This window comes from Orycteropus afer, unplaced genomic scaffold (assembly GCF_000298275.1).
Source record: "Orycteropus afer afer isolate SDZICR_OR568_19922 unplaced genomic scaffold, OryAfe1.0 scaffold00291, whole genome shotgun sequence".
In the NCBI taxonomy this organism is placed as follows: domain Eukaryota; kingdom Metazoa; phylum Chordata; class Mammalia; order Tubulidentata; family Orycteropodidae; genus Orycteropus; species Orycteropus afer.
This window is the reverse complement of record NW_006921878.1, coordinates 196,970-209,549: the sequence shown is the minus strand read 5'-3', so window position 1 is coordinate 209,549 and position 12,580 is coordinate 196,970. Positions and strand designations below refer to the sequence as shown.

At 60.6% G+C, this 12,580-nt stretch overlaps 1 protein-coding gene across 1 annotated transcript in view; it reads left to right on the top strand.

Annotated features, from left to right (window-relative positions):
• Positions 1 to 11,519, top strand: part of AP3D1 (adaptor related protein complex 3 subunit delta 1) — a 41,820-nt gene extending 30,301 nt beyond the window's left edge. Inside the window, exons 17-32 of the mRNA XM_042782346.1 lie at positions 341 to 482; positions 1,221 to 1,292; positions 1,681 to 1,756; positions 1,960 to 2,165; positions 2,565 to 2,638; positions 4,821 to 4,986; positions 5,185 to 5,259; positions 5,852 to 5,962; positions 6,722 to 6,871; positions 7,419 to 7,466; positions 7,785 to 7,974; positions 8,167 to 8,255; positions 8,366 to 8,451; positions 8,676 to 8,797; positions 9,243 to 9,322; positions 11,424 to 11,519. Of these exons, the coding sequence (XP_042638280.1) occupies positions 341 to 482; positions 1,221 to 1,292; positions 1,681 to 1,756; positions 1,960 to 2,165; positions 2,565 to 2,638; positions 4,821 to 4,986; positions 5,185 to 5,259; positions 5,852 to 5,962; positions 6,722 to 6,871; positions 7,419 to 7,466; positions 7,785 to 7,974; positions 8,167 to 8,255; positions 8,366 to 8,451; positions 8,676 to 8,797; positions 9,243 to 9,322; positions 11,424 to 11,519 (1,783 nt within the window). The remainder of the gene's footprint in view (positions 1 to 340; positions 483 to 1,220; positions 1,293 to 1,680; positions 1,757 to 1,959; positions 2,166 to 2,564; positions 2,639 to 4,820; positions 4,987 to 5,184; positions 5,260 to 5,851; positions 5,963 to 6,721; positions 6,872 to 7,418; positions 7,467 to 7,784; positions 7,975 to 8,166; positions 8,256 to 8,365; positions 8,452 to 8,675; positions 8,798 to 9,242; positions 9,323 to 11,423) is intronic.
• Positions 11,520 to 12,580: the final 1,061 nt, after the last annotated feature.

Below are 12,580 nucleotides of genomic sequence, written 5' to 3'. Positions count from 1 at the left end.
GGTGAGAGGCCCCACCAAGCCTACCTGGTCCAGACCCTGGGCTCATGTTCTCCTATGTCCTCAGAATTGCCAGGGTGCACGGATCCCCTCACATGATAGGAAGGAGGTGGGAGGGGCTGCGTATGGCCCCTGTGCCTGGCTACCCAGCAGCAAGTCTGCCAGCCCTGAGTGTGTACCACAGGGGGCAAGGGTGTCAGTGCTGAACTCAGGGTCCTGTCTGGTGGCCCCCAGCAGGTGGCCTTCTCTGAGGGACCGTGGTGGGGGCTGATGGCGCTGTGTGTGGGGAGCTGTGGACACTGGTCTGGTTGGGTCCTGAGTGAGACCGGCTCGTCTTCTGCAGCCTGGACCTGGATGCCTGGATCAACGAGCCGCCCTCTGACAGTGAGTCCGAGGATGAGGCACCCAAGGCCATCTTCCATGACGACGAGCAGAAGCCTCCGCGGCACCGGCAGCCAGAGGTGGACGAGGAGGAACTGGCCCGGGTGAGTGCCACGGGTCGGGGAGTGCTTCCAGAACTGCCTCTCACACCCCCAGAAACGAGCCCTTCGGCGTGGGCACTCCTGTCGGGCTCTGTCCCGTGGGTGGTTGGACTGGGGTTGAAGTGTGGGGCCGAGCCCAGGTGTTAGTGGAAACATCCCTGTTAAAACTTGGAGCTTCCCCAGAGGGGCGCTGTCTGCCTACAGGTGCCCTGTCTCGTGCTGGCCTCCAAGAGACTCGGCCAGATGGGCTGTGCGCACTGTTCGTAGGGGTGTTTAGAGTCCTTCTGCCCAAGTGGAGAACATCTGTGTCCCCCAGTCTCCAAGGAGGTCCCTCTTTGTTCAAAAGGAAGTGGTCCCCTTTCCTGACCATGGGAGGAGGAGTGGCACAGCCCTCCCGTGACCCCGCCCTCCGCCCAGGGCCGGTGCCACCCTCATCCTAATACATGGCCCTGTGCACTGATGGCCCTTGTCCTCCAGGCTGAGCTTTTGGGCAGTGTGTCCTGTGGCCCGAGATCTGGGCCTGGGAGTGGTTAGCCTGACAGGTTCTGATACCTCTGACCTCTGACCTGCTCTGGGGCCTCCCAGGCAGCATAGCTTCCATCCTGCTGGTACTGCTCTTGCCCCCTGCCTGGTCTCTGGCCTGAGATGGTGCCCCCCTGGCCCCTGGGCTGAGGAGCCACAGGGCAGCTTCAGGGTCCATCTTGTAAGCAGCTGCTGACATGAGTGCCCCCTGCCCCGCAGCGACGTGAAGCCCGGAAACAGGAGCAGGCCAACAACCCATTCTACATTAAGAGCTCCCCATCCCCGCAGAAGGTAAGGATGCCTGCACACGGTCCCGAGCCCCTGGTGAGGGTGGGCTCCTGCATTCCTGCAGGAGGTCGGGGTGTCTGCACACGGCTCCAGGCGCACCCCACACACAGACACTCTGGGATGAGCGGTCCCTGAGTCCTCCCAAAGGTAGGGATGTCTGCACGCAGCCCCAAGCCCTCCCCACACTCTGGGAAGAGTGCTGACCCCCAGTGTGCTCACTGGGGTCTGCTACAGCAAAGTGGTTCTCGTAGATGCACAGAGACAACAATGCTGCCTGGGGCCTCATGTGGAGGCTAGCTGTCCCAGTGGGTGCTTCCTGGGGCCCACAAGCACATCCCCTACAGTGCCCCTGTGGTGGTCCTCCAATGACTACCTGGCTTTTGTCCCCCAGCGGTACCAGGACACACCAGGCGTGGAGCACATACCTGTGGTCCAGATCGATCTCTCGGTCCCATTGAAAGTCCCAGGCAAGTGTCATGGGGTTTGTGTGCTGGGTGCTGCTGGTGGGGGCAGCCGGTGTGCCCCGTTCCCCTACCTGCAGTGGGCCAGCCAGGTGTCACTGCCCCTGCTCACGCGCTCTAGCACTACGACCGTGCTCAGCATCACAGGGCCATCCCCATCCACCTGTCCGCCTGGCCCACCAGCCCCAGGCTGAGCGAGCGCCCCACAGGGATGCCCGCGTCAGACCAGTACGTGAAGCTGGAGCAGGAGCGGCGGCACCGACAGAGGCTGGAGAAGGACCGGAAACGGAAGAAGCAGCGGAAGGAGAAGCGGCGCGAGGGCCGGCATCGGCGCCACAGCTCGCTGCAGACGGAGAGTGACGAGGACATCGCACCCGCGCAGCAGGTGGACATCGTCACTGAGGAGATGCCCGAGGTGCGCCCCTTGGGTCCAGGATGCTGTCTGAGCCTGGGCAGCCACACCCACATCTGCATTCTGGGAGGAGCATCTCCCACTGCCCTGACTATCCCCATGCCTAGACTGACCATGAGCCCCCTGCTCTGCCCCTCATTCTGTCTGTACCCCACTCCCCAGGGGGCCTCTTCCTCTGCCCCTCACTCTGTGTCTGTGCCTCCCTCCCCGTGAGGCCCCCTATGCTCTTGCTGTGCACAGTCTCTGGCAGAGGGTTTCCTCTGATCTTCACGGTCAAGATGACGCCTACTGAACATGCCCCAGGGCGTGAACTGTAGGGCTGGGGGCACGTGGGCCATCAGGTGGGGTCTTGGCTGCTTTGCTGGTGAACTGAATTAGAGTCCTTCCCCCTTCCCCCTTCAGAATGCTCTACCCAGTGATGAGGATGACAAAGACCCCAATGACCCCTACAGGGCCCTGGACATTGATCTGGACAGGTAAGGTGGACACCAGCAGTGGTTTGGGGCAAGGCTGGGTGAGGGCGGGGCCGGGCCAGGAGGTCCCTTGAAACAGGTGGCTAGGCTACCCCTTGAGGTGCCAGGCCGGGCTGCCCACTGTCCTCGGCAGTTTTCCCTCGGTCGTTCCTAAGACCCTCTGCAGAGGTCTCCATCCTGTGTGCCGGGTCCTGGGGTTCTGGTGCCAAGGGAGTGGGATGGTATTGGAGTAGACACAGAGCCCAATGAGCCTGCAGGGCACTGAGAGAGGCTCCCAGGTGGGTGGAGCAGGGCTTCTAGGGAAGATTCAGGGAGAAGGCCTCAGGCCACTCGAGGTTGGAGCAGCTGTGAGCCCCTGGCCAGCATGTTCTCTTCCCCTTCTCCTGTGAGCCCCTGGCCAGTGTGTTCCCCCACCCTCCCATGACCCCCTGGCCAGCACGTTCCCTTGCCCTCTCCTGTGATGCCCTGCCCAGCGTGTTGCCCCGCCCTCCCATGACCCCCTGGCCAGCACGTTCCCTTGCCCTCTCCCGTGACGCCCTGGCCAGCACGTTCCCTTGCCCTCTCCCGTGGTGCCCTGGCCAGCACATTCCTCCACCCTCCCCCGTGACTCTGGCCACTGCATTCAGACTCCTCAGTTGCTGAGAGCCGAGGTCTGAGAGTTCCAGGAGCCTGTCCCCGCCTTGCCTTTGTCCTGCTTGCTCTGTTCTTGTGTGCCCCCAGCACGCTCCCTCACACAGGCACACCTGGTTGTGCTTAGAAGTCAGTCCTTGCACGTGTGCTGGTGGCCCCATCAAAAGGGGGCTCTTGCCCCTGGGAGCTGTCCCTCAGCCTGTGTGTCTGTGCTGGGCAGGCGTGTGGCAAGGGGCCCCTATTTAGGCCCCAAGCAGCCTTTGCAGCAGCCCTGCTGTTGGGTGGCAGTTGCTGTTCATACAGCCCCGGCTGGCCTTGTTGGGAGCCCTGGTACACAGTGGCCCTCACTTCTCTTCAGCCTTGTGTTAGACATTCCAGGTGCTGTACCTAGGGGCCCTGGTGGCATGGTGGTTAAGAGCGTGGCTGCCAACTGAAACGTTGGCAGTTTGAGGCCACCCAGTGGCATGGCAGGAGAAAGACGTGACTATCAGCCTGGAAAGGCACAGGGTGGTTCTCTTGCGTGGGGTCAGAACCAACTGGACAGTACCCGACAACACTGGCTTTTGTGGGATCAAGGTGTGCTGGGCAGCCCTTTGTGCCTACAGAAGGGCCTTCGTCAGGCGGCAGGCACATTGCCAACTCCTGCCCTGAGCCCTCCAGAGGGGAGGGGTTTGCTCCACAAGTGGGCCTTTGCACCTTCCCGGGGGCAACCAGGCAGGGGCCCAGAGTACTCAGCTCACCCTCCGGGGCCCTCTGTGTCTCGGGGGCTGCAGGTGCACAAGGCCCTATATCCCCTACCCTGCCCCCCACCTTCTCACCACGCTCTCTGTCTTCCCCCCGCCTCATCCTCTGCTGCGTCCTCCCGTCTGCCCCGTGTGTCTGCCACATCTCTCTGTCTCTCTCTGCCCCGTGGCCGTCTCTCTCTGTGCCTCAGGCTGCTCTCGGACGCCTCATGGGTCAGCTGAGTTCCGCCCTTTAGCCCCTTTCAGTGGATTGGCGCTTTGTCTCCAAAGCGTGTGGCGTGTGGGCCGCCATCAGGCGATGGCGGCTACCCATGGTGCCGGGCTTGGGGTTTTGTGGGCTGTGCTGGGATCGGCTGTGGCTCCCTCCGCAGGTGGCGCTCAGGGCCCTCGAGCTCCAGGTCATGGCCGGGCAGCAGGGCATGCTGCCAGCATCCTGCCCACTTGACCTCCGCCAATCTGGGGACCCAGGATGGGATGTCAGGGCCTGTGCTGCACCACAGGCCTGTGGGGCGGGCCTGGTGCTCAGAGTGGCCTGAGGAATGTGTGTTTGTCCCTGTTTGCTGCTCTTGAGCATGGCCACGTCTGTGGTGCAGACTGCATCTCATGCTGGCTTGTCCCTGCCGTCCCCTGTGTCCTGGGCTGAGCAAATGGAGGAGCAGCAGCAGGGACGCTTCTCCCCTCTCGTCCTGGGTGTCTGCTGGAGCTGCCTGAGGGAGGCACTGGGCTGGTGCGGCTCTCGTGCTCGCAGCACCCATCCCTGGGCTGTTGTGGAAACAAGCAGGTGTTGAGTGACCCCTGCCTGTCCTCCCCAGGCCCTTAGCCGACAGCGAGAAGCTGCCTGTCCAGAAACACCGCAACGCTGAGACCCCGCAGTCCCCTGACAAAGAGGACATCCCTGCGGGGGAGAAGAAGGGCAGGAAGCCCAGAAAGAAGGAGAAGAAGCATCGAGAGAAGGAGCGGAGGAAGGAGAAGGAGAAGGTGGCGCTGGCCGGGCGGGGGCTGCTCGGGCCTCCTTCCACCTTCTACTCTGCAGTTGGAGGAGGAAGGCAGTGGGGACTGTGCAGAGGGACAGAGGGAGGCACTCTGGGAGCCCGTGCCCAGTGGGTCGGGGTGCCGTTGGATCCTCCTCGGGAGGGTGGTGCTGCTCTAGCTGCGAGCCGTTGTCTTTGGCTTCAGGGCAAGGACCTGGACTTCTGGCTGTCTACCACGCCACCACCACTGGCCACTGCCCCGGGCTCCACCCCTTCCATGGTAAGAGCCTGGCAGGAGTCTCCAAGCCCGGATGGTGTTCCATCTTTCATGACCTTGGCCGTCCCCATGTGGGCTGGGTCACCTCGGGAGTGATCAGGGATACTGGCTCTACACGATGCAGCCATGGTGGTGGTCTGAGGTGGCCTAGTGAGGGTACAGCCAGCTCTTCAGTGAGTGCAGTCTCCCACTGCCCATGTCAAGCCCCGTGCCCACGGTGATGCCAGTTAGGGCCCTGAGGGCTGAGGCTCGGCTGGAGCAGTCACTGTATGTGTTGATGAGGTGCCAGGGGAGGGGCGGGGTCTGTGGGATGGCTGGCCCGGCCAGCAGTGCTTCTGCATCCAGGGACCCCAGAGAGTAGCCTCATTTCCTCAAGCGGCCACCAGGGCACCAGGGGCTCACGTGCTGCTCAAACCACTGCCTCCTTTCCTCAGGCTGAGGGTGCGCTGGGGGCCCTGCTCAGGAGGCAATCCTGGGTTGTGATGCACCGTGGGGTCCTGGCTCGAGGGGCTGTCCTGGGGTGTGATGCATGTGGGGTCCTGGCTCGAGGGCTGTTCCAGGGTGTTGTGCCATGGTCCCTGTCCTCTCATTGCAGGGTGAACCTGGGGTGGACGCTGTCGTTGCTGTCCCCAAAGAAGAGTGTGAGGAACTGAAGAGGGAGGAGCCAGAGAACGAAGAGGATGACGAGGAGCCAGAGCTGGAGAAGGTGGGGCCGTGGGCCAGGTGTCCCCATGTCATGGTCACAGCAGCAGCTCCCCACACCCTCCTCTGCTCTGTCTCTGGATCCTCCTGCTCTGGTCCTTTCACATCATGGGATCAAACACTCTGGGTCTTCCTGTGATTGCTTTCATTCAGCATCCTGTTGTCAGGGTCACCTGTGTTGTAGCGCGTCAGGTCTCTCACGTAGTGTGTCGGTCACCTGCGTTGTAGTGTGTCAGGCTTTCATGCCCCTTTGTGGCTGAGGAGCACTCCCTGTGTGAATATAGTGTGTTGTGTGTGTCCACCCCGTTGGCGGACACATGGGAGGTTTCCACCTGTGAACAGGCTGCAGTGAACACGGGCGCAGCTGTCTGATGTATCCGTGCCTTCAGGTCTCTTGGTTGTAGGCCCAGGAGTGGAATTGTTGGCCCTCATGTGGTGAAGGCCTTGCCGGTTCACCTGCATCTTTGCTCCAATCAGCAGTGACCAGTCCTCTGAGCATCCGGTGCCCAGCGAGGGCCTGGGCCCCTGCCTCATCCGGGTCCTGCCTTGTCTGTCCCCGTAGGCCTTCAGGCTCAGATCCTGCCTGCCCCACTTCCCTAATTGTGCTTGGCTTGGACGTAGTTGGCCCTGTGGCCCAGGCGTGGTGATGGCGGTGCAGGGTGTGGCCAGCTTCCAGCAGGCACAGGCTTGCAGGGCACCCAGAGCTGAGAGGTGGCCCTCATGTGCCAGGTCAGGGCTGACCTCAGCTGCCCTGCCATTGCAGAAGCCTTCCAAGCATAAGAAGAAGAAGCACAAGAAGGAGAAGGAGGAGAAGTCCAAAGACAAGAAGAAGGCCCGCAGGAAGAAGCCCCTCGGTGAGGAGGTGCTGGAGGAGCCTATGCACAACGGCACGCCGGAGGGGGAGCCTCTCCCGGTGAGTGGCAGTGCCCTCTGCACAGGGTACACCCCACACACGTGGGGCGGGCGGGCATGGCAGGCCAGCTCCTCACCCTGCACAACGGATGACCACTGACACACACACACCCCACCTACGCTCCCCACCTTCCTTGCAGGACAACCCTACACACACACACACACACACACACGCAGGACAAGCATACACGTGTCCGTGACAGGGCAGACACGACAACCCAGCTTCCCACCTTGCAGGAAGAGCAATCTCCCGCATGTGTACGTGCACACACAAACACAAGCAGGGCATGTGGACATGACAGCCCAGCTCCCCACTCCACATAGAGCCCCACCCCTCACAGGGGCCTGGCTGTGGGCATTCTGGGCATGGTGGTAGGAAGACACCGTGCATGCTCCGTGTCCTGGGGCCAAGTCAGTGCTCAGCCCTGAGCATTGCTACCTGGTGCCTGCTCCCGCCGGCTTTCTCAGGGTTAAAGTGGTTTGCACACGGGACCGCTAGTGGCCACAGGCCTGTCACCTGCACTGGGGCTTCTTTCTTTTCCTTTCAGCCCATGTCCAGCTACTGCCTTCTCGCCGAGAACTCCTACATCAAGATGGTGAGTGAGGTGCTGGTACACCATGCAGGTCCCGGGGCCCATGAGGACCTTTCCCTATTGGCATGGGAGCTCCCAGGGAGGGGTCGGCGATCCTGATCGGCAGTGAGTACCCAGGGCATGCATCACCCCCGGCTGCGTCCTGTCACAGGCCCTGCTGGCATCAGAGCAAGGTGGTGGTGCGTGCAGTGTTGCCAGCAGATGACGGAGCAAGTGGGCCCCGTGTTGCCCGCTCGCGGCAACGCGGACTACCCGTTGCTCTGAGCCCTCACAGTTAGAGACTGCCCTTGTTGCTCTGACTGGTGTCTCTGGGCTCTGCAGACATACGACGTGCAGGGCAGCCTGCAGAAGGACAGCCAGGTCACCGTGTCCATCATCCTGGAGAACCTCAGTGCCAGCTTCCTCAAGAACATGGAGCTCAACGTTCTAGACTCACTCAATACCAAGATGACCCGGCCGGAGGGTGCCTCTGTGCACGATGGGGTCCCCGTGCCCTTCCAGCTGCCCCCAGGTGTGCAGTGACAGCTGCATTCCCATGGTCAGGCCCATCCGTGTGCTTCCCCTGCCCGACCCCTGGCCTGGTCTCCTCTGGTCGGGGTGTAGTGTGCCCTAACCTCTCTGTCCCAGCTGGTGCTCTGGGGTTTGACGTGCTTGGGAGTGTCTGTGGTTGGGCTGCTCAGCCCTCGTCTTTCTTGCCTGTTAGGTGTCTCCAATGAAGCACGGTTTGTGTTCACTGTACAGAGCATCGTTATGGCCCAGAAGCTCAAAGGCACGCTGTCTTTCATTGCCAAGGTGAGCCATGTGCAGAGTGGCAGCTGGGCGAGGGGGGCGGGGCCTGTTTGCAGGGCAGTGCTGAGTCGCGCCCCTTGCCACTGTTCGCTACTGCCTTGGCTTTGTTGTAGAATGACGAGGGCTCGACCCATGAGAAGCTCGACTTCAAGCTGCACTTCAGCTGCACCTCATATCTGATCACCACGCCCTGCTCCAGGTGAGCCCCACCATGGAGGATGCTGAAGGAGCCCGGGTGGGCGGGGCACAGGCCCATTGGGAGGGGGCACCATGGGCTGAGGCCCCCACTCAGCCACTGCACAGCCGTACCCTGACCTGAGTGTCCTGGCAGGTCACAAGAGAGCATTGTGGGTCTAGGGCATCCCTGGCCCTCCTTACTGGAATAGATCCACGTTGTCACCCCTGTCCTTGTCCTCCCCACAGTGACGCCTTTGCCAAGCTGCTGGAGTCGGGGGACCTCAGCATGAGCTCCATCAGAGTCGAGGGCATCACCATGTCCTTCCAGAACCTTCTAGCGAAGATTTGTTTCCACCACCATTTTTCTGGTATTGGATTTAGTTCAGTTTTTGGATGGCATGGCCTTACTTTGCACATGCACCCTGCCAGCACCCCATGCTGTCTGCGGCTCACATGCCGTCTGTAGCTCACGTGCCATGGGCTCCCCGTGACCTTAAGGGCTTGTTCTCGGGTGTGCAGCACTTGCCCCATCTTATCGATTCCTGGGCTCTCAGAGCTGCCCCCTGAAGGTGCCTAGGGTGGGGTATGGGACCCGGAGCTTGCCCACCCGTGTGGGGGATGGGCGTGGGGCTGGGAGCTTGTCCTCTCCTGTGTCAGGGAGGGTGCAGGTTGGGGGCTTACCTGCCCTGTACTGGACAGAGCATGAGGCCGGGAGCTTCCCGCACCCGTGTTGGAGAGGGCACAGGGCCCGGAGCCCGCACCTCTCTGTGCTGAGGAGGGGTGGGTGCCGGGGCTGACCCGCCCTGTGTTCAGTTGTAGAACGGGTGGACTCCTGCGCCTCCATGTACAGTCGCTCCATCCAGGGCCACCACGCCTGCCTCCTGGTGAAGAAGGTGAGCCCGCAGCTGGCAAGTGGACCCTGCACAGGATACCCCCCACTCATGTCATGCACCTCCTGTAGGTTTCACACTGCCCCCATGTCTCCCGGGGGGCGGCGTGGCGCTGTCCTTGGGACGCTTTGGAGCTAGTTTCTGTGTTTAGTTTTCAGTAGTGTGAGCAAGTGTTTGAGTTCAGATGTCTCTGGATTTATCCTGTCAAAATGGCATCAGTGCCTCATCTGACTTCCTGTAACTTCACAAGAGGGGGAGGAGGATCAAGATTAACAGCCCCAGGCGATTCCTGGGAGGTCACACATGCTGCCACCCTCCAGCCTCCTCACCTTCTAGCTCGCTTCCAGCTGGGTTTGATAATTTGTTGCAGTGACCACACAGAACTCACAGACAGTATTCAGGATTATGGGTTTGGTTAGGGAAGCAACAGGTTGTCATTCAGGATCAGGAACGACGCAGGGTATGGTTCCCTGACGAGGACAGCTTCTTTGCAGCTGTGCCCACAGCACGCTTCTCGTGGGCACTCGGCCTCTGCCCTGCTTGGGCAAGTGCTGGAAGGTTCTTTAAGCTCTGCCAGTAGGTTTCTGGGGGCGCCTCACTCTGTCAGGAAGCCTCAGCCCCACACGCTCAGTTCTCGTGTCACAAGCACCCGGAGGCCCCCCACTGTCTCCTGCCAGGTCCTGCCTGGTGTCTGGGTTCTGCTGCCACCACTTCTATGCTGCTGTTTCTCACCATCTCAGCAAACCGTTACAACTCCTGTTTCCTGGGTGGAGGAGGTTCAGTGTGGCGCTCTCGGGTACGAGGCCGCATGCTGCTCCTGCTGCTGCTCTTGATAGCAGCGGGATCCCCCTCTCGGGGATTATGAGCCTGGGAGGCTCACTGTGAGCCTGGCCGGATGAAGAAACTGACCAGTCCCCTCGTTAGGGGACCTTATTTGCGTGGTCCCATCTTCACAAGTGTGTCATGTACCCTATTTATACTATTAAGCTATCCAGGCCCCTTGCTGGTGACAGGCACCCTATTTGCGTAGTCCCACCCAGTCACCCTGTGGCAGTCACAAAGACCATGGCTGGATGAGCCCTACCAAGTCATTCTCTGCACTGCGATTCTGCGTGGCACTCACTAAGGTGCTTGAGTCTGTGGCATTTGGCGCTTCTGCAAAATTTGGGAAGTTTTCAGTTATTGTTTCCTTGAGTATTTTAACATTGCTTGTTGGTCCTGTCTTTGTCAGATTCCAGTGATGTCAACCTTAGGCCTTTGTTCTTGTTCTTCAAGTCTCTGCAGTTGCCTCCTGTTCCCCTCTCCCCTGACCTTCTCTGTGCTGCCCCTCTCCCCCGTCTTCTCTCTCCTGTCCCTCTCGTCTCCTCTCTTCCCGTCCCCTCTCCCGTCCCCTTTCCTGTCCTCTCTCCCATCCCCTCTCTGCTGCCTCCTTTCCTGTCCCCTCTCTCGGGGACCCAGTGGCAGGGCAGGAGGGCTGGGGGAGAGAAAATGGCAGCCTCCACCAGCTCAGGGTTCTTCCAATTCTGCTCCTGTTCCCAGTCCACCTGCCACCGTCCACTTCCCAGCACCCTCAGATGGTGTTCCAGGCGTCCAGCCGCACGTGTCTCATGCACACTGGAGGGGAGGCAGGCTGTGTGTGCTTGTCCCATCTTACCAGAACCACTCCCTTTTTTCAATGATTGCCACAGCACCCATAGAGGACAGAGTGGAACTGCCCCATAGGGTTTTCCAAAGCTAGCATTTGACTGCTAGCTAGAAGGTTGGCAGTTAAAACCCACCAGACACTCTGCGGAAGGAAGACTGGGCAATTTACTTCCGTAGAGATACCGCCTTGGAAATCCAAAAGGGGTCACTACGAGTTGAGATCGACTCTATAGCGTGAGTTTGGGGTTTTTTGGAATCTTCACAGGAGCAGACTCTTGTGGAGCGGCTGGTGGGTTTGAACTGCATACCTTTCAGTTTACAGCCAAGCACTTTAACCACTGCCATCAGAGCTCCTTAATGTACAGACAGATACCCTGAAATACGAAAAGTGCTATTGATCTAGTCAGTGAGTCCTATTTTGGTGTCGCTCTCTAATGCCAGTGGCCTGTGTCCCCTGCAGGGTGAGAACTCCGTGTCGGTCGATGGCAAGTGCAGCGACTCGACCCTCCTAGGCAACCTGCTGGATGAGTTGAAGGTGACGCTGGCCCAGTGCTGAGCTGCTGCTGTTGACAGCGCCACCTCCCCGTCTACAGGTGCATTTAAGTGACGTCCTCCGCGGCCTGTGTGGATGGCCCATTCGTTGCGTTGGTTTATTTTATTACCTTTTTGGCGTTGACTCTTCACTCTCTTTGACAAGAAGCCCTACTCCAGTCCAGGGACCCCTTCACCAGCGGGCCCTAGCCTGGTGCGGCGCGCCTCTGTGCTGGGGGCCGACTCAGAGGTGACCACTGTCCTGGGCCCCAGGGGGAGGGTAGGTGGTCCAGGAGCTCAGGGGCCAGGGTGGGGCTGATGCACCCCACCCCCATCTCCACTCCCCTCCTTGGGGTGAGCCCTTGCCAGCGGCCGTCATAAAGCCACTGAGGACACAGTCCTGAGACAGCCTGACCATGGCGCCTGCGACTGGGGCCGTCTGCTCTGCTGCTCTGGGCCGCTGGTCAGGTTCTGTCACCAGGACGTTGCGCTGGGAGCACGGGTGTGTGGGCTCTTGTTTCTTGTCTGTGTCCTTGGTGTCCATCCACCACCAGCTGCCGGGCCCAGGGTCCCCGACTTGAGGGTCCAGCTGCTGCAGAGAAGGGCACGGCGTGGAGGTGGGTGGGGCTGCCGCCTCAGGCATGTGCGTGAGCCCGCGCGGTAGTGGGGGTGTGGCCGAATCACTGACACGGAGGAATTGGCCTTTTTTTGTTTTTTTGTTCGTTGTGTCTTGTTTGCTTGTTGTGGGGTCCCCTCCACTTCATCACTGTCCACACCACAAAAAGTGTCTTTCATTATACCTGCAGCTGTCGGGAGGGGCCCAGGGTGAAGGAAGCCTGTGATGAAGAGGGATACACTCCCCATGGGCCCCTCGTGGCCTTGCTCAGCGGCAGACCCCAGGCACACTGCCTTCTGGGCAAGAGGCGGCTGGGTGCAGTCTCAGGCTGGGCGCTGGGCCTCTGCACCAACCCGCGCTCACGTGGGACGGCTTCCCTCAGAGCCGCTGGTCCTCAGTGCCGTTTTAATGTGTCTTCTGATGACAGCTGTCACATTAGCATGCAGAGGTCTGTTGTGGGCCTGTGCAGT